The sequence below is a fragment of the Hesperophylax consimilis genome, chromosome 13 (genome assembly GCF_061612785.1).
Source record: "Hesperophylax consimilis isolate HC1 chromosome 13, BYU_Hcon_1.0, whole genome shotgun sequence".
NCBI classification, from domain to species: Eukaryota; Metazoa; Arthropoda; class Insecta; order Trichoptera; family Limnephilidae; genus Hesperophylax; species Hesperophylax consimilis.
The window spans coordinates 4128754-4151202 of NC_142848.1; the positions used below are offsets into that span (position 1 = coordinate 4128754).

Below are 22449 nucleotides of genomic sequence, written 5' to 3' on the forward strand. Positions count from 1 at the left end.
TGATAACAAGGAGAAGTGAGTATTTCAGTTTCAGGAAATGGAAATAATTTTTTTTAAACAGCTTTGTATTACCCACTATTCAAAAATAAATAAAATAACACTATTTATAAATAGTGGTAAATAAAAAGTTATTTATTTTGATTTATTTATTAATAACAAAAAATAAACAATAATGTCAAGAAAGCTTTTAAAATAATTCTTCATTCTCAGCTGCATTATTGTTTATTCGAAGGGAGCGATAAACAGGAACAAACAAGGAAGAAAGGGAAGCTATCTAAAGATAGCTTCCTTGTATTATGCAAGGAGATGTGTTGACAGCTTTAAATTACACTTAGAATTAAGTAGCTGGCGATGGATATAGGAGAAGCATGTTAACTATGTGTTTTCCGAGTTCCTGCCATGAGCTGGCGCCAGATGTGCTAGCAAGACTTGTAAAGGAGAATGTAACTAAATATAATGTTATCACAGCTAATGGGATTTATTTCAAACTGTATGACTCGCATAGTTCAATCTATCGTGGTTCGTACATATTTATATCCGTCCATCCATTATTTATAATGTAGATCATTTTATACAGAGGCCCTGTGCAGGGACAACTGGAGCCGTCCGCTCCCGGCGCCGACTTGCCAAAGCGCCGAGGAGCCAAGGCGCTGATAATAACTAATACAACGCCCCTGAGGTTTTTACGGGCGTCCATCACGACAGGAGCGAACATTTCCGCTTATGGTATTGGGAGATTTTCAAATATTGTCAGGTTATTAATTGTTGTGTTCGTACAAACAGGTCTCCACCCGTCTTGGAAGGAGTTTATAAATAAATGGTTATTTTATGGGACCTAACTAGTAGCTAGCTAATTCGAATCTCAAACACTAAGGACGGGTTGTTTCGGACAATCTGAACAATTCATCAAATTTCAACGTTCATTTTCAAGTTCTGTGAAAGATTTTTTCAAGTTCTGATTTTATTTCAGTTTTGTCAAGCAACTAGCCTACAATGATATAAAAACAGAACTTGAATAAGTCTTTCACAGAACCCGAAAATGAACGTTGAAATTTGATGAATTGTTCAGATTGTCCGAAACAACCCGTCCTAAGTTTCTCTGGGAGCCTTCCCACTGGCCCTGGCGACTACTGGCCACTGACTCCATCTTGCGGACTTCTACGCAAGCTCTATGCACTGCCATATGTGCGTGCCTCTATGAAGCTCTTACTTCCCAACATTAATTAACCAGGGAATGCTTGACTTTCATTAAAAAAAACAGTCGGAGTCCTACTTGAGTATTATCATCTCACTACTGTAAAATCAAATTTTCTAGCATTACAGACATCGGGGAACCGGTCACTTTAATTACAAAATTATAAATAACATTCAGCGAGGCATTTTATATTAAAAGTTCCCACGAAGAGCAGTTTCGCGAATCTAAATAGACCAAGTTCCCCAGTTTATTTGCAAATCTTTCTAGGAGAATCCCCCACAGTGGTATGAATAACATTATCACCAAATGAAGGAAGTAAAATAAATGTCGTGTCGACTACATAAATTCTTTGTTCCTTTGAATAAAGTTCACATCTGTTCCGTGTTCCGCAAAAAATTAAAGTAGGCTCGAATCTTTTTGGGGTCAGATAATGTTCCGTGGGTTATTTAATGTTACTCCGGAGTCTGTCGGTGCTCCCCTGCCTACCCCTCCTGAGTAGTTCCACCCTAATCTTGTCTCTCTTTGTCTTCGTTGCACCATATTGTACGGTAACGTTAAGACAATTGGTGTATTCCAGGGGTCATAAACTATTACATCAGAATTATCGGTGATTTGGAAATTGCACAGAAAATTATCTAGAATGACTGATACTGACCAAATATTTATTGATTTGAGAGAAGCAAAAAACTTCGCTATCGGTGATATGGAAATTGCACAGAAAACTATCTAGAATGACTGATATCGGTGATATGGAAATTGCACAGAAAACTATCTAGAATGACTGATACCGACCAAATATTCATTGCTTTGGGAGGAGCAACAAACTACACTATCGGTGATATGGAAATTGCACAGAAAACTATCTAGAATGACTGATACTGACCAAATATTCATTGATTTGGGAGGAGCAACAAACTCCGCTATAGGTGATATGGAAATTGCACAGAAAACTATCTAGAATGACTGATACTGACCAAATATTCATTGCTTTGGGAGGAGCAATAAACTACGCTATCGGCGATATGGAAATTGCACAGAAAACTATCTATAATGACTGATACTGACCAAATATTCATTGCGTTGGGAGGAGCAACAAACTCCGCTATAGGTGATATGGAAATTGCACAGAAAACTATCGAGAATGACTGATACTGACCAAATATTCAACATGTTTGAGGTACCTAGATACACGCCAAACAAAAACACAAAGTACATTTTTGACAAAAAAAAAATATTTTAACAACCACAAACTAACATTTATAGACCAGTTATAAATATACACCGTATATATAGAATAAACCGTAGCAATAATTACCAACATATTCCCTATTTATTACTGTATGTAACTATCATTTATTTTATTACTTTATTTTACTACAATTTTATTTCCTAATATTTAATTTAAGTTCGTTTCATATGGTTTACGTTCTTATTGTGTATCTTTTAAATTTGTAAAATGGGAGCCTCAGCACGGTTTAAGCTCACATTACCAATATTTTATTAAAAAAAATACTGCCAATGTATCAATCATAAAAAAATAATATTAGCAAACGAAACATGAAACCGAAGAACACACAGAAAATAAAAAAGTTAACGGCAGCAACTGGGAACCGAACCCAGGACCTCTGCATTACCGGGACAATACTCTAACCAATGAGCTATTGACACATGATTAATTCGGAATTAACGCATGACCAGTGTAGCAAGGCCTCGTCCATTATCAGTCTTACACTCTTGTTTTCTTCAACATTGTGGATTTACTAACCCGCGGGTCAATGGATCAATTCCCCGTAGTCATCCATATTTTCACAACACACCAAATAAAACTCCAGAGAAAATACTTAACGTTCTAAATTTTGGCAAAAGTTTATTTTGTTCAAGCCGTTGAACGTAAACAGATGTTGAGTGGCCATTTGGCAGCAAAATGAAATGTTGATAGTACAATAATTTCTCCGGAATGAAAACACGATCGCCCAATTTGAAATTTTCTAGAAATTTCAAGGTAAACTTAACTTGTCTTCGGTTCGCAGTCACTTCTAACATGCTCTATGCTGCTTTAAAATATCGATTTAATCGTAAAAAAGTACCGACGTACATATTTACATAAATATCATATTTATTTATTTCGCACTAAAATCCCCATAGTACTTGCTTGCGATTTCTTTTTATAGAACATATTGCGTTAATGGAGTTGAAGAAGAAAGAGCTCAACAAGTGAAGTAGGTTAATAACCCAGCGGTATTTTAATACAGCTGTGATTCAGCATTATTTCCGGCTTATTCATAGGCGATTATTCCTAAAATAGCCATGTTCGTGCGCTTCCTGAGAAGTACACCAATGGCGGGCGACCAATTGCGAGTGTTGCCATTATGTCAAGAGCGGGAAAATTGACATTTTCACGGCCAATGGAAGCCACAACGCTGTGAAAACATATTTACGCCCTTGAGACGATATATCCTTGAGATTAATTTCTTTTGGTATGAAAAAGAATTGTTAATAGACACACGGAAATCACGAAATCTGACTGACTGTACTTGTAAGATTAACCCTGAGAAATAGAAATCTCAAATATGGAATTAAAATAATTTTCTGGAAAAAATATTATATTGTAGGTAGGAACTTTATACAATAATTTTAAATGAGACTTCAATTCAAAAATACAATAAATAATAAATCAAAATGCGTAACTAGCAGCAAATCAATAAAATATATTAAAAAAAACGTTAAGAAAAATTGAAGCACGTCATGTTTCATGTCCAATATCCAAATTCGGTAGTCAATTATAACCTAACATTTCAAACTACAATAGTTTGATCTAAAAAAGTCAGTGTTGCTATACTCATGATTTTTAAATAAAAATTTTACAAATTTCTACGCTTTTTTGACGGACTGTGGGTACTATGACAAATACGCAGGCAAAGGAAGCCATACTGGAAATGCCGTCATTCGAGAAAACAATAAAAGTTGTCGTGTATTTAATTACTTTCTTTGCAATTTCTGAGAGAAACTCGTACAAGACAAATAATTAAATCCGAAGCCCCGATGAAGACATAAAATTTAATTGCCGAAACGACATGGTATGTTTGAATAATGTCGTTAAAATAATAATTTGTTCGCCTCATCAGACATTTCTTACATTCTAATGAAAATTTTATGAAGTTACGACGCTGAACAGAAAATACCTAGGAGTTTGAAGTGATCTAGACCGATGTTAAAGAAAACTGATATCGCCAATTTACTTAATATCTTCTATCTTCTACTCCTAAATAAATAAATAAATATTGGACAATTTTTATAGCGCCGCTTTTGTGAGTTACCACCTCAGGGGCGCTTTACAGTTGATGCAGGTATTAAAAAATATATAAATATTACCAAAATAAAGTGAAGTTAAGTAAAGTAAAATGAAGAACAGGAACAGGTGACATGAAGATAGAAGATGGAGACTCTGCAGCAAGAATCCTAGGTGGTGAAGAAACTGGACCAGCTGCTGCAGCGAGAGAGTCCACCAGCAGTGCCAACACGAGGTTCGTCATCCATCCAGGTATGTGTCTGCTGCTAATAAAGCGCTGACACAATATCCTCACATAGATAACAGACCTTGGCAGCACTGCTGTCACGTTCGACGAAGATAGAAGATGGAGATTCTGCTGCAAGAATCCTAGGTGGTGAAGAAACTGGACCAGCTGCTGCAGCGAGAGAGTCCACCAGCAGTGCCAACACGAGGTTCGTCATCCATCCAGGTATGTGTCTGCTGCTAATAAAGCGCTGACACAATATCCTCACATAGATAACAGACCTTGGCAGCACTGCTGTCACGTTCGACGAAGATAGAAGATGGAGATTCTGCTGCAAGAATCCTAGGTGGTGAAGGAACTGTACCAGCTGCTGCAGCGAGAGTAGGCACCAGATAGGCCATAGAAATTGATTGTACATAATATATATGTTCAAGAAAGAATTTAGGTATTTTAAAATGTTAAGATTATTTTTATCCTAAGTAAGTTCAAATTGACCTTACTTCAGGCACATACACGCCCATATTAAACGACTATCGGTTTATCTCTTTAGTGCTGGGAACATTTTATGAGATTTTATTTGAGATTGAATACCCAGCGAATAATATTATTAGTATTATATTACTGTTCGTTTGTAATGTCCTTCTGTATTATTATACTAGAATGTATTTTTGATTGTATTAATAATTTGTTATTGATGTAATATCACTGTATTATATTATTTTGTAATTTAGTATTAATGTATCATTAATTTATTATTAATGTATATTGATTCTGTATTATTGTCATCATTAATGTCACTGCGCTACATCACAGGTTGGGTTTTCGCCAGAGCGATGCTTAGTGTGTATAATATTTGCATTATTGATATATTATTAATTTATTACTAATGTATTGTTGATGTATTATTGGTGTTTTATTGATGTTTTATTATGTATTATTGATGTATTATTGATGTATTATTAATGTATTATTAATCTATTATTGACATATTATTAATTCTGTATTATTGTCATCATCAACGTCACTGCGCTACATCACAGGGTGGGTTTTCGCCAGAGCGATACTTGGTGTATATAATATATGTATATATCTACTTGACGAGCACAGTCTAAATATTTGCTTTTATAGACTGCTAATTAAAAAAGTTTCTTAATGTGTTCTGAATTATAATTTGCGTATCGAGTGACATCTAGCGGTGGTTTATTAAGTTATTATATTAATCAAGTTCAGTTCAGTCTACTTACTTTAGGGGTGACTTTGAGCAACACTACACATGGCTGTTAATGAGTTTATTCTCCAAGAAGATAAAATATCTAACCCTTGAAGGAATTTATCTAGCCATTTTACTCGTGCGTCTTAAATTGGTAACATAACGTTGGAGTAAATATCAACGTCTGCTATTTATTAGAAAGGTTATTTTATAAAAATAAAGTGACAGAAAATTGACACACTGAAAACGTTGTATTATGAAGTTGTACAATTTGTGGTTCTATTCATAAAGTTGACTGTAATCAATAATTATAACTTTTCAAATCAACAAAACTATTTGAGATAGTTGGTAAATGGTTAGAATTGGGAAGGGATTCTGACTTAACCTTGATCTTCTGATACACGTTTTGTTGCCCTTAGCCACACCGCGGATGGTATTCACTGCACAAGTTTCGGTAATAGATTCGATAGTATACATACTGAGGGAGCACTTGGTATGTTCACGGCACTGGCTTTTTTAACAGACTGGCCATATACAATTGTTGTATTGTGACTGATGTGGGTATGCACTCCACACTGTCAGACATGGACAGGTAATTGGGTGGAGTAATGCAGGAACATATGTTAGAGGGAGATGCAGTATGACGTATTATGTATTTCAAAGCTCTATATCTCTATGGTGAAAATGACGTGGCCGAGCTGAAAATAATCACGTAACCTCATAGAAATTCTAAACAAATAAAGTGGGCTAATTTCAAAATGTCAGCTTACCGTTAAAAAGTTTGCTTTATAGATACGGATTTATTTTTGATAAAGAATCGCAAAATGATGGATATCATTGAAAATTATTTTGTTCTGAAGACTTGTAAAAGTAAATGTTGTATGGAATTTTTGTTATTTGTTTTTGGGGTGTTATGCCGTGTTGCGCTAACTCCTTCTTTAGCCAACGTTTCGGACAGCATTGCAGTGTCCATCATCAGGGCAGATGTGTCAACACACATTTGCCCATAACACCCCAAATACAAATAACAAAAATACTTTTGGCCGTGAAAATCTTTAATCATATTTATACATAATTATCTACTACCTACGCGTTTAATACAATTTGACTTGTATGATGGAAAGATCGGTGGTAGAAGCTGAGTGAACAAATGTGGTGTGTTATCAGCTGCTAAGTCCTCCACAATTGCACATGCAACATTTTCGCTTATAATGATGGTGGTAGAAATTTAGCAAAAAATATTGTCTGGTTATTCGTAACTCAGGAATGTCTGTATTTCTTAAAAAAAACGCATTAAATAGAAAGAAAGAAAAAAAAATTAGGCCAAAAGAGTCCCTTCGAGAAAAACAGTGTGATAGTTGAAAAGGCGTCAAACATAAATAAATAATTCACGTGAAAGCTGAATATTTTTGGAGTGTTGCGTGACGGGAGGAGGGAGCTACTTAAAAATAATTACATATATGTATTCGTTTGAACCTAGAATAAAACCGTCAAAACCTTACACCGAGACCCAATTATCTAAGTACATAGATAACTTCAGTGTACCATTAAACTTGAAGTTTTAATTTTTTATGAATTTTGAAACAAACCCATTTTTAAATATGTACATCTGTTTGAATTTCATTCTTGTTTTCGGTAATGAAAATCTTGGAAACGGAAATTAACCCACTTCCCGAATTCCGATCACGCTGAAACTTGGCAGATAGACTCGTTGTCGCTGACAATGCATTCTATATTATCATTGGTGGCTATTATCATTGGTGGCTATTATCATTGGTGGCTATTATCATTGGTGGCTATTATCATTGGTGGCTATTATCATTGGTGGCTATTATCATTGGTGGCTATTATCATTGGTGGCAATTATCATTGGTGGCTATTATCATTGGTGGCTATTATCATTGGTGGCTATTCTCATTGGTGGCTATTATCATTGGTGGCTATTATCATTGGTGGCTATTATCATTGGTGGCTATTATCATTGGTGGCTATTATCATTGGTGGCTATTATCATTGGTGGCTATTATCATTGGTGGCTATTATCATTGGTGGCTATTATCATTGGTGGCTATTATCATTGGTGGCTATTATCATTGGTGGCTATTATCATTGGTGGCTATTATCATTGGTGGCTATTATCATTGGTGGCTATTATCGTTGGTGGCTATTATCATTGGTGGCTATTATCATTGGTGGCTATTATCATTGGTGGCAGTCACGTGATACATATTCATGACATTAGAGCAGTAATATGCGAAATAAATGTCATTTGGCGAGGTTCATAGAGTTTTCGACTCCAGTTCCTGTATAGAAAAGTTCAATCCTGAGCCAAACCATTTTTTTTTAAATAGATGTATCGTAGTAATCTTTTTACGGGTTGATTTTTAAATAAATAAATAAAGAGACAGGTAAAAACTAATTGCATTTTTAACTAAATGTGACTTAAGAACCCAATATTTTTGCAAAACGACGTAGTATAAAAGCAACGTTTATCATATGGAATTGACATAGTTAAAATTTTTGATCATAAATAATTCCAGTTAACCCTTTCAGTACCGCACTTCCATATATAGACCAATTATTTGAAAATTTTTGGTGTATATTTTATTTTTGGTGTATATATTTTTTTTGCTCACTAATTTAAATTGTTTTCAATTTTGATCTTATTAAGCCCCCTAAACACCCTTAGCATGGGTAAAGCACCCAGTGAGGCTCACATTACCAAATCAAATTTTATTAAAAAAAAATACTTCAAATGTATAAATAACTTGCCGAATAAAAAAAAATCACCAAATTTCCCATTAAATCTTAATCCCTTGCTCCTTTGGCGATCCATCTCATTTCTTTAATATGCTGTTTCACTCTCAAATATGTGATCAATCACAGCGTCATTGTTCCTCTATCAACATATTTTATTTTTTGTCACTCTCTTTGCCTCAACCTATGCATTTTTGCTAAATTTAATATAACCCCGTTGAAGCTTGATTAAAACAAAACCGGTTGATTATTAAAAATAAAATTAGTGGTTAAAAAAAATCAATACTTCCAAAACTATGTAGCTCATTCCATTGTCTTCTGGTGGAATAAGTCATTTGTGTAAATATACTTTTTTTATTCTCACCCTACTATGGTAATCAAATAAAAATAGTTTGAGAAAAGAGCGCTGCTTAATTTTTTTGACCTTGAAAATAAAACACTTTCCATTTAGCATGGATTGACCCAAAAGAACATTAATCCCTCCTGTTTTCGCGTAGAGGCAGACGGGGGTGAGAGTCTATGTCGTGTTGAAGTCGGGGCTGGATGTATTTCCCGCCTAGCAACAGCGGACGTGTCGTCAGTGGGGTAGACGAAGCGCAATAAAAACCGCCCCCGTTTCCACCCCCAACCACCGTATCCCTCCCTTTACCCCTCTCCCGGCGTCAACTAACCAAACCCCCACCCCAGTGAGTGTGTCAGAACGCTCTTTGTTTGTTCAACTGGGTATAAATTATTCAATTCTAGATGGGTAGGTGGGTACCTACCCAGAAGTAAGACGTTTTTATACACTGGCTAGAAATGAATTTCTCGGATTGACCTCTTTTTAGAACAAATTTGGAAAGGGAACATTTTATCTATGAATCGTTTTCTATTTCCCTAATACGAGTAAGTAGCAGAAGTTTGTATTTTATTTTTGAAGTAGGCCAGACAATAATGCAACATGAAGATTACGTATATTCGGGAATTACGTAGTTTTTAAAATGGAATGCTTAGGCTTAGTCAAAGCGGTGGAAAATAAATAGTAAATTGTAGCAAAGTTGTTAATTAAGATTTATTTAAGACCGAAAACAACGTTGCTAATGTGTACAATATTTTTGGTGAAGGTTAAACATTTCTGTGTCCAAATTATTTTTGATAAATGTGTCTCATTTTGGATTTCAAAAGAATTTCGTGAAGATACATTTGTGTAATGACATCCGCTCAAGAATGAACCCGAACAAATTATCAACATCATCATTTGAAGGCGTCATTTGCCATCTGATTGTTTTAGTTCATGAACCTAATGACAGGAATCAAAAACCTTAAATTGAATTTTTATTCCAAAGATTTTCGATGTTGCCAGAAACCGAATTGATTACCACGCCGTTTCCCCCACAAGGGTGGGCAGGGAGGACAGATCGCCACACACTCTTTCTCGGCACACACTACTTGCTTAATTTACGTTAATAAATACTCGTTATTCTGACTAGATCGGGATGACGTAGTCTCACTGGCTCCAGACGTTTGGGAGCAGTATTCAGATAAATAATAATAAAAACATGCCCAACCCATCTAATTATCACTTCCTTAATTTTTTTCACTATGCTCAGGTACATCATCTTTGCATTCTTACCAGATCTTACAATGCTCCCAACCTATTAAAAGAACATCTCCTTATTCAAACAATAGGCACCTAATAAAAGTTGTAGTATTATATCGGAACCAAATGAAAATATCCATGGTGTTCCTCAAGGATCGGTGTTGGGTCCAATTTTATTTATAATTCAGATTTTTGCAACACGGTCATTCATGGTTTTTTCCGGGGCTCATTAAAAAAATGTAATATCCGATACATAAAAATAAAGCTTCCCGGTAATTTCTTTGCGTCTTATTAAAACTACGACATAATTTCTTACAATTCACATAATATTTAAGATCTCGTAAAGTTATGTCTTCCGTATTGTGATGGGAACTGGAGAACATCTGCTGAGATAAATTCCTACTATTTGTCGCTTCATCTGACATGGCACCCATTTATGAAGCTCGTTTAAACTAATTAACTGCCTTGGAAAAAACAAATATTTGGCTTAACAGTGTGCGGGCGAAATCAAATCTTTAGATAGTTTCGAACGTATGTAGCAAAGGTTATAAATATACATATTTAATATTATTGATCTTTTGAATTAGCCTTAATGTAATTTTCCAAACTATAGTATGAATATAATAAAGATGAGAGGCTGGTGTGGGTTTGTTTTTTAACAAATCTAGTTTATTTTGGATACGATGAAATTTTGCACCTGACATATTTTGACCTTCAAAACAGGAGCAAGGTCACTATCTGAGATTTCGAAAAACCACCGAAAAACCAAAAAAACCGTTTGCCACTTCATAAAGCAGATTTTTTGTACTTATTGATTGATGAAATATTGCACGCTTGACGTTCACAACAAGAGGAAAATTAGTGTCTACAAATTTTCAAGAACTTAGTGTAACAGCTGAAAAATTGAAACAAATTAAGTCGATTTATAAAATTCTAATTTAAAAAAAAAAAATTTTTTTACATTAACTCCACACAAGACGCTCTGAGGAAAATACTATCCCTTAGGGCCTTAGTCATATCGGGGGATGCTATGTGGAGGGTCTTTTAGAGGAGAAAAAGAAGTTAACATGGATCTTGAAGAGACCCATGTTGTAGGAGGGAGGAAACGCAGAGGCCGGCAAATCGTTCCACAGCCGAGCTGTTGAACTAAAGAGCGAGTCGTAGAAGCGACCCGTTCTCAAGTGACAATTATCAACCGTGTACAAATGTTGGGCGCGCGTTTGGCGTGTATCTCGATTACGCACCGGTGCCAAAGGGATCAATGACGCTAGTTCCTCGCAGCATCTCCATTGTAATACCGGTAGAACAAGGACGGTATGCTGTCCTGACACCTGCGTTCTAAAGATTGCAATCGGCCTGGGAAATATAAATCAACCCATAAAAAAACAAGTTTTTGTGACTATAATCACCGCCATCTTTATTATCCAGGCCGTGCTGTAGAAAATGCACTTACAGTGAAAGAGACCTGTTTTCGGACCTTTGCACTGATCGTATTATGTAATTAACATTAAACCCGTATTTTTTATAATTGAAATTGTAATTAATGTTTGAAACTCCGGGAAGTTTAAATTAGCGTAGATTTGAACCCCACTTTTATTGTAATTAATTGAGAACAATCAACCCGTGAAATGGGAAGGATTTTTTTTTTTTTTTATAGTGAATACCTCACAAGAGTTCCAACTGCTCCCGTCTGGAGTCAGTGAGACTATGGCATCCCCAATTGGGGGATGTTGTGAGGCTGAAGGTAAGTGGGGAAGGGAAAGAGGAAGGTGGGGAAGTACCTGGCTATTCAGATCTAGTCACTAAACACGGCTAAAGCCATTTGGAGCAACGTTTCAATTCTGAATGGTGGTCTTACACCAGGGCGATACTGGTAGTATCTTCCACTCTGGAACGTGCCGCAAATATACTATATATTATTTTAATTAATTAATTGTGAAATAACACAAATTAATCAAATAAAATTTATTTGCGCACGCCGGGTTCGAACCCGCGACCTTCGGAATGGCAGTCCAATGCGTTACCACTGGACTATGCCGGCCGTCAAATGAGGAACATTTTCATTGAAATTCATACTCCATTCTTTACAGCTGCATTTAATGCGTCATGAAAAAGCAATTAATTATTATAATGCAAACTCAATTGTAAAATATTTGTTTGGACTATAAAAGCCGATAAAATTTTGTTTTATGAATTATTAATTTATGAATAAGCAACAAATTTTTGAGAATTTTTGTAAAAAATATCAACCTAAGGAACGCTTTATAAATATACTAGCAGACGTATTATGCTCGGGATTATGAACGGTTTGGAGTAAAGTTTTGAGGTTGAGAAATTCTAGTGTACATGAACGCTAAGTGAAATAATATAATTGTATTGTAATAAGTGTTTTCTCCACTTATCGTGCCATGTCTTTCTCGGACGTCCTCGATTTCTTCTACAGTTCACTTTCACCACATAGATTCTCTTTACACTCCTTTCTTCGTTCATCTCTGTAATATTTCTCCTTTTCTTGCAGATTTAGTGTTGGGAACTCTTGTGAAAAGTAAAGGGTTCTTTTACTATAATTGCGTTTATTTACGTAACAATAAATAAGTCTTGGATTTAGCTACACTGTTCAATACCCGAGGGTTGGTAATTCTGTTTCTAGAAGCTTGTTGTCATATCAATAATATCCCACAGGCAATTGCTACACTCTAGCGACATCTGTCGGACTCTGGAGTAAGCTTTATGACTGGTGCCATCTATCGCTTGAAAACCCAACTTATTACCAAACATCACAATCTCTTAAGGTTAAACGCAACGCTCGTTGTATTCTACGTGTTCACAGATGGCGTTAATTAATTAATTTTGTTTAAATACGCTTTTGCAAGGTATTGCTTTACAATATTAAGACAAATCATTTGTTTGCGCCCGTATATACGCAATATGAATATGAATCAATAGTTTTGTTCGTTTAAAGACTTAATTCTTTCGAGAAAGGCACACAAATACAATATTTTACCGATGATTCAATCCAATATTGTATTTGTATGCCTTTCTCGATAGAATTGAGTTTTTGTATGGACAAAACTATTTATTCATATTCATATTGCGTATATGAGGGCGCAAACAAATAATTTGTATTAATACTGTAAAGAAATACCTTGCAAAAGCGTATTTAAACAAAATTAATTAATTAACGCCATCTGCGAACACGTAGAATACAACGAGCGTTGCGTTTAACCTTAAGCCTCATTTTACCCCACATAATTATTTGTTTCATGTCTTCCTCGGGCATCACCGACTTTTTCTACCATCCACTTCATGTAGTATTATGAAATCCACGTGGTTACTGTTAAAAAACTACACTTTGTTGAATTCGACTCCGTATCTCCTTCCAGTGCAGGGATAATGCGTCAAGTCTTTCTACATTCAAACCACTCTCTAAACACTCCTGACACTAACAAGAACAAACTGTGAAATTTTCATCGCAATCGGATGAATGGTATAGAAACGCGTACTGGAAAAACAAAGAAACGTTCATTATTATGTATTAGGATATTTTGCAAATTTTAGAATTTTGTAATTTTGCATATTTGGTATATTTCGCAAATTTTTGTATATTTTGCAATTTTTTGTATATTTTGCAATTTTTTGTATATTTTGCAATTTTTTGTATATTTTGCAATTTTTGGTATATTTTGCAATTTTTTGTATATTTTGCAATTTTTTGTATATTTTGCAATTTTTTGTATATTTTGCAATTTTTTGTAAAATATCACATAAAGAACGCGAATAGAGAAATGCCATGTGGACGTATTACGGGATAAAAAATTCCTGAAAATTATTTGCTGAAATTTCTAATACTAAAAATGGTTACATCATCATTATGAAATTATTATTCCGTCATTCATACTATGTCGGGCAATGTAAGAGAGGCAGAGCGCGTGCTAAATGGGCTATGTTGGTGGCGACAACGATTTCCATTAAAATATACATGTAAGTAATTTCTAATGTGCATGTGAATATCCCAATAGTCCCAACTGCTCCCAACCGTCTGGTGGTCTTTCATCAGAGCGATACTGAGGATCTTCCACTACGTCTACTCAGTGCAAACAATACATCGGAAATGGATAGACGACTACGAAATGCGCGGTTCTGGATAAGGATGTTCCTGATCTTCCTGGAAGAAGCAACGACTCGAGGAGCTTTATCAGGCTCAGCTCCACACAGGAGGTCTTTTTAGGGAGAGGACGTTCTGAAAAGGAAAAAGGTTTGAGGTAAGCAATCTGGGGATCAATGTGTTCAGGAGTGACGAACGTATGAATCCATCCCTCCCACCGTGGTGCAAGACGATGGGTCGAGAGTCCGACTGGAGAGGTCAAACGGTCTCCCTCCGAACCACCACGCATCAGGAGGGCAAACGCATCCTACGCCAAGACCTAGACAAACTTCACCCCAATCATCAACCCGGGCACCCCTGCTAAGTCATCAACACCTATTTCAGGGGTTCTGGGTTATCCAATAAATGGTGCCCGGGGCGGCGGTATCCATAACATTAATTAATGGCCTTAAGCGGAGTTGTTCGAAATTTAATGTAGACAGACCTTTATCTTGCTTTGAAGGTCAAGTGCGCATATTTTACGAGTTTCGGAATAAAGCTGTAGATTTGTAAACAAATCAAATTCAATACCGCCCTTCCAGTTTCCTCAGTGAAATGCAAAGCATAATTAATCGATTCGTTAATTGGAAAAACAATTTGTAATTAGGTCTATTTTTTACAGATAGCAGTTTTAATGAGATCGAGAAACTTTTATTCTCCGTTCGTCTCGCCAGTTCCAAAACAGCGTTGTTTTGGAATATTTTGAAAAGAAAATAGCTTGAATTCTCTCAAATTACGTTGTTTTCCTTATTTTTCATGCCTTGGGCATTGGGACGAAAGTTTCAGCCAAATTGGGTTTTCTTGACTTAGACTTTTGACGAGTAACAATGTAAGAAAATATTTCGTCAAGAGAAAATAATTAGTTTTCTCTCGTAATCTTACATCGTTTGTGAAGGGGATTTATTCGCTTTGAAATATCTTCTTAGTTCTGCTCTTCTAGTATTATCTTCTTCTATATATTTTATAAAATGAATGTTTATTTGTTTGTCCCGTGCGCGTTTCTATACCATTTAAAGATTATTCTCATTTGTGCCAGGAGTGTTTTAAAGAGGGGTTTGAATAGTATAAGAAGTCGGTGACGCTCGAGAAAGACTTGGAGATATAAAGTATTGAAAATTAATTAAAAATCCGGTCTTATTATGCTTATTCCTATTAAAAACGCGGCTGCAGGGTTTTAACGAATGAATTGACAGATTTCATAACATTTATAAGAACACGTGTTCCCGCATGAACACGTGTTCCGATATATTCTGGATGGACTCATATTTTATCAGGAAATGAATTGCTATCAGGTACTCTAGAATTCACTACTCGCTCAAGTCCTCGAAAAACGCCGGGCACACGTCAGCTAGTCATATTCATTTGTTTATGTTGAGAAAATACTAAGTTAATTTGATTTATCTTTTGTCTATTTTCTAGCTTTCATATTTTACGAGAATAACTCGCAGCATCTGCTACCGTACTGGCTTTGTTTATTCTAAGTAAGCACTTACTTTGCTTTTTGTGAAATCATTTTTATGGCAATATCAAAAGAAATCATAACTTTTGTATGAGTTTGGCGTTTATATAATATTTGATGACTGTGTAAGGTCGAAACTAAATATATATTTTTAATAGCGCGTGCAAAGAAAAAAATGTCGTAAAATGCTTTTTATTAGCTTAGTAAAGTTATTAAATTTAACCTTTAATGCAATAATAAAATAATTAATAATTGTTAAAGATATTACAAGCAATCAACAACCGTCGAATATGCTGGTAAGGGAGCGGGAGCGGCAAACAATCTCAAAGCGAGCTCTGGCATCATGAAATTTTAACAGCTTCCTTCATCAAGTAACAAAATATCTAGCATCACAAAAATAACACAAGAAGTCATCATTATTTATCAGAATTGTGTATTCCAGAAGATTCCAATTCCCGACAGTCAACCCTTAGGTCAGCAACGTCATCAGCTATCGGAAGGTTGAAGGAACCAAAGCGCACACCAGATACTAAGTTCGGTGAGCGTGCTTTTGCCGTGTCAGGACCTAAAGCCTGGAATGGACTGCCACATGATTTGAGAATGATCGCAGACTCGACAGAATTTAGGTCTAAACTTAAAACGCACCTTTTCAGACAGTCGTATCCATAATTTCATAAACCTCCACTTTCACAGTTGACGGCAATTTAAATTAACAAAATGTAAAAAATACTAAAAATAAAATAAAATAAATAAAAATAATAATTAAAAATAAATAAATAAAAATGATAACAACTAACAATTTGTAGACTTTTAAGACAGTTAAAATACATTTAAATTAAAATAAAAACTATAGCAGACTTAAGATCATGCGACGACCAGTGTTTTTTGATATAGTGTCCTCTGCGTGCAGTTCTATCTTTTATAAGCATAAACTTTTTAATATAAGTGTGTTTGTTGGAAGTGACTTGCCAGGTAAGTATGTTTTGGTATCTTTTCTAAATAACAAATGTAGATCCTAGGAAATAAATTGTACAGCGCCCTTGAGGTGATTTTTCACAAAAACGGCGCTCTACAAATTATCCAATTATTATTATTATTATTCATTTGTTTCATATTATGGGTGGTGACATTTACATCGCAAAAGCAAATTAGTGAAACCGGGTAGTAAGTAGACTTGAATGTAAACTTTGGTAGTAAAGCTATTATTTGTAAAGTTACCCACAAACTAAAAATCAACAAAGAAAATTGCCGCCTTTTTTGGAATCATTTTATGCTTTTACGTCCAACAGATGGCGCTGTTTTTTTTTAAACATGTTTTTACCCGTCACAGGTATTCAAGTGCAAAGTTGTGTCAAAATTTCAAAGCAATAACTTAAGCTCAAAACTTTCGGAGATTTAATATTTTTAACAAACGAACATTTAAATTTTTATTTATATAGATTGTTCTCTTGCATATGGCAACTTAATTGCTAAAATTAATCGCAAGAAAAGTGTAACAACATTTGTTACTACATCATTCTTGCTATACTACCACGCCATTTTGCGGAATTGGTATTAATTAAGAAATTAAGGCTTCGTTTGCTAAATGGCTTTTATTATGTAGCGGATATGAGTGCCCCCGCTATAAAGTAAGTAGTTGTTTACTATAGCAGTGGTACTTAACCTTCTCGAAGCTATGGAAAACTTTTTATAACTATTTCATTTCAAATATAAGAAATACCCACCGAATAATGTATAATACAAGAAATGCAACGCGGGCGTGTTTTGTGATCCAAAAGTCAGACTATTCTTTGCTTAATGGTTAGTACACACGCAAAGCTCACATCAACAGATAATATAAAGCACAATAGCGCTCGCCATACAATCCCATACAGACCCGACACACGTAAAAAGATAACGCGCTATAAGTGTGGTTCTGAACTTCGCTAACCGAATTTATTTTACGTAACCGCTCCCGACGCGATATTTGAAAAGTTATGCGTCCCCCTCTCCGCCGTAAAAAGGAGAGGGGGTCATTTTAATTACGGAGCTACCAACTAAGTTCCGTGTTCCCTTAGTAAAGTTGTCACTTTGACAGATGAAATTATGTTCCTCGGCCGCTCTCGAATTCAACTGACCCCCTCTCCTACCATAGGTACAAATATTTGATAGCGTCGTGTGTCGGTAGAAAAGATGATGCGCTGTACATTAACTTTTGATGTGAGCTTTGGGTGTGTACTAACCATAAATTTCCAATACAAAAATTATTTTCACAATCGTCACCTATGAAATTTTCTGATTAAAGTACCTACATGACCTTACCCTACTCGAATTCGGAGAATTGACCTAGTGCTTCCGCAAAGTAACTAAAATTTGTACAGAAACAATGTATATACACGGTGCCCGGAAATTCGTTATACAAGTTGGAAACTGGTGAATTTGCATCACTGGAATCCATTTTGTGGTATAATTTTTTATTTGAGATTTAGTTATCGAAGTAGAAATTTTATTATTTATCGAAGTTAGCAGTCCACAACGGAGTGCTGGTACCTACCTTGATGTATGGAAATGAGGCATGGAACTGGCAAAGAAAGGATGAAAGTAGATTGAATGCTGTTGAAATGAGATCCCTGAGGCGTATGTGTAGTAAAACCATGTTTGATCGTGTGAGGAATGTGGAGATCCGCAAAGAGTGCAAGGCTGATGTAAGCGTAATGAGTAAGATTAAGAAAGGGACGCTTAGATGGTTTGGGCATGTAGAGCGAATGAGCGAAGATAGGAGTGTAAGGAGGATATATGATGCAAATGTGAATGGTAGCAGAAGTCGGGGACGCCCGAGGAAGACATGGCACGATCAAGTGAATCAGATACTCGAGTCGGGCCATGTCAAGAGTCAGAATAATAGAAGAGTATGTATGAGACGATGTATGAATGAGAATGAGGCAAGGAGTGTGTGCCAAGACCGAGTTGTTTGGCGGTCCGTCCTCTCTGCCTACCCCTGCGGGGAAACGGCGTGATGGTTAGTTAGTTAGTTATTATTTATTTATCAGCTGTTTAATGTATTTTGAAATGCGTTGACCCGGATCCGAAATTTTTTAACCCATATTAAATGCAGATGTAGTTACTGATTGGCAAATAATAATAATACTAATTTGGAGGTGCGTTACGCTATTTAATAGTGCGGCCCGTCCTTGTTAGTTGCAACAGTCAAAAGTTGAATTGTATTAATTTCGCGTAACACCAGTTGAGACCCCTGCACTACGGAATGATGTTCAACGGATGTGCGCATTCCACGAGAAGAAAGATGATTGTAAGTCGTGACTGTGTTATTACGCCGTTTAAAAATATCCCTCAACTGTGAAAACACTCTCCAGAGATAATGGAGGCTGGAACAAGGGACAAGTGCGGCCCTTCTATCCGACAGACGTGAGACATGTGGGTTATCTCATTGGGCGTAATCAAAAGGGCCCTTTGACCCGGGAACAGACCCCCTTGTGCTCGGGTTGGATCTGACCTATTCCCGATTCAAACAGACTGTCTGATTACTAATTACATAACCATCACGCCAACTGCATGGCCAACTTTGTAAATCTGTGCATTGATGCCTTACGAGCTATTCGAAAAAGATACTCAATTAAGGTGAACCCATATTACGTCTTTCTAGTATAAAACTGTCCTAAACGACAAACAGTATATTGTCGAAAAGAGAATTTTTAAATTTTGAATTTCACTTTTATTTCAATAATAAATTAAAACAAATCTTAAAGGCGGATATTAACTCATTTTCCGACATCCCATCGAGACATAGACTCGTTGTTTATGTCTCGATCTATCTATATGACAATGGATTCTATCAGCTTTTGGTGTCAATCACCATCTACACATACGGGGCCATACACGAATTTCTTTGAAATCGGACGAAGTTAAAGCAGTTAATATACCAAATAAAATCGGTCCTACAGGCTGGAAACTGGCAAGGTCTGAAGCATGGTTGATTGCATTCCCTGTGAAGGAAGATTCAATCCTCAACCATTTTTTTTCTCGGGGATTTTATTTTTAGAACTTTCAGTTAACCTTCGCCCTTCCACTGCCATCAGCACACTATTGACACATTGTTGACTGCTAGCCACGCTTATTTTGACAACTTTTATTAGCATTCAGTCCTCCGTAATAGACTTCATGAATTCACCCTTCTTTATTCAAATGTCTTTACGCCGCAACATCATCATAAACCAGGCAACCTACATTCATAAATCTCGCATACAGATTGAATACCGATGCGTCTAGAAATGTGGCAAATTTGAAAAGAAGTCTTTGTGCTTCTTTATTCATTGTTTGCTTCTTGAGTTGAACTTGTGAGTTATGACATGACAGCGGTGTGGCTACCTTATTATTATCTTGTCGAGTGAAGCCTCCTAACGTATTCGTCAGAAATCTGTCTAGGGTGAGTTGTGGAGAGATACACGGATAGTTAGAGAGATAAAAGGAGCGAACTGGAATATTTAACGGTTTGGCAGTCAGTACAAGATACCTTCAATTTTCAACTTGAGTTCTGACATTTACCGGGAAGCACCGCATTAGTAAGTGTATACATAGTCCTTAAGTTTTAGACAAATGAAACAATATCTTTCTTACTTGGAACATAGCTTTATATTATTAATTATGCATATATTATTATATTATATATTCGTTGTAGATTGCATGAACTGTACCAAAAATAGAACAGAAAATACCTATCAATAAGGCGATACAGCTGTTAAATGATGCTGCATTATTAATTGTCGGTATTTTTAATGCTCCATACAACTAAATTAGTCGCTACATTTTTACATGCCAGACATTAAGCTCTTAAATCTATTATTTCTTGCTCTTGGTATTTTTTTTGTATTCTGTTACTGTTTAGGTCAGGTTCAGCGATAAAGACAGACTGCTTCTTTCAATTTCATCTCATTACAATTAACATCTTTATTTAGTAACTATAAACCTAACCCAATCATTACAAATGATTCAGGATAAGAGAGTATCCATTAAACAAAGTACAGTGAACTGGAAAAAAGTACTATAATATAAAATTGGTACATTGACAAAAATCTCAAAGTTTTTGTCAGTTTTTTCCTCTTAAAAAAGCCCTTATTTAAGTTTCGGCTCAGACCAAGCAAACAAGAGACTCGTTCGACTTTTCGCAGACCATCTCCCGTCCTAAACATTGTGGCTGCGGCTTATTTACTTATTCAGAGCTTTGAGTGGCAGCTCAGGAAAATACGCTCATATAGACTATTCAATTGTTCCCCTGGCAAGTGGCGCAAATGGCCACTGGTGCAAACGGCTAAAGCGGTGCTAATGGCGTAACCGGCGCAAATGGTCAACCTTGCGCAAATGACCATAGTTGCGCAAATGATCAAACCTGCGCAAATGATCAAACTTGCGCAAATGATCATAATTTCTCAAATGACGTAACTGGTGTAATAAGGGTAACCTACCTTGAAGTTGTCGACACCCTCGCCGACCTGCTCCACCTCCCCGGCACACTCGAAGCCCAGGATGAAGGGCGTCTTTGGCGGAGAGTCGATGGCCCCCTGGCGCACCATCAGGTCCTGGAAGTTCAGCCCGCTGTAAGCAAACAGAAATAACCATTAGTGTCGTGTTATAAGTTGCAGAATGCTAATTAAGCCATAAAAACTGATCATCTATAATTTACATGTAATCTAACATGTTTCGTGACTAGATCTGAATAGACAGGTAATTCCCAACCCCCCTCTTCTCCATCTCCTTCCCTTAAACCTCACAGCACACTTCTATCGGGGATGGTGTAGTCCCACTGGGTCTTGTTCACTTAATTTTTTTAAATCTATTGATTCAATTCTGCATTCGTACATAAATGTACAAGTTTAAACACGTTATTGCTTGCAAATTGAGTGCTATTGATCGCGTTTGAGTCCTTATTAATTTGTAAAATAATATCATTATAATTTCGTTACCAACCATAAATACTTCGTTTAAATTCCGGGTAAAAAATGTAACAAAAACGAGTTTACCACTCGCATCAATTACACTGTCGAAATCGTAGATGTAAAATCTTTCATAAAATTGAATAAAATTTCAGGAATGCAATTTTTGTGTACCAATATGAGTCAACAAACCATATTACTTCATGTAAACCAATTCGGTAGTTACTACAACCGTGGCGGTAGCAGAACACTGTGAAAATAATTGAAACATTACATGGTTTGTTAGCAAAGGCTGAAAATCGATTTGTCGCCGCCATGGATGGCGTGCGACTCAGTAGCCAAATACAAACATTAAAACAACAGGATACAGCGGGTTGCCGTTAAACTTACACTTTCCATGAAAACACGCAAACAGTTCCTACCTACCAGACGTCAAACCTAGGCAAGTCGATAATAATTGTTCCTAAATAAGCACGAATGCAATAGTGCTTAGTGCGATACAGCTTATAATTTATTTCAGTCCCTACCGTGCACGAGGCACCACCCACATTGTCGCAAAAGCGCTCTAAAAACAGCGGTGCAAGCTTGTGCAAGTTTTGCAATAACTACTACGCCATTTTGAATTCTCGTCTACGTTAAATTTGTTGCCACACGGGAAAACCA

General features: G+C 36.1%; 1 protein-coding gene across 1 annotated transcript in view; it reads right to left on the minus strand.

The window, feature by feature from the left end:
• LOC149418333 (putative NADPH-dependent quinone oxidoreductase VAT1L) overlaps positions 1 to 22449 on the minus strand; it is a 152710-nt gene that overhangs the window by 19188 nt on the left and 111073 nt on the right. Inside the window, exon 2 of the mRNA XM_089638740.1 lies at positions 21319 to 21448. Within this exon, the coding sequence (XP_089494866.1) occupies positions 21319 to 21448 (130 nt within the window). The remainder of the gene's footprint in view (positions 1 to 21318; positions 21449 to 22449) is intronic.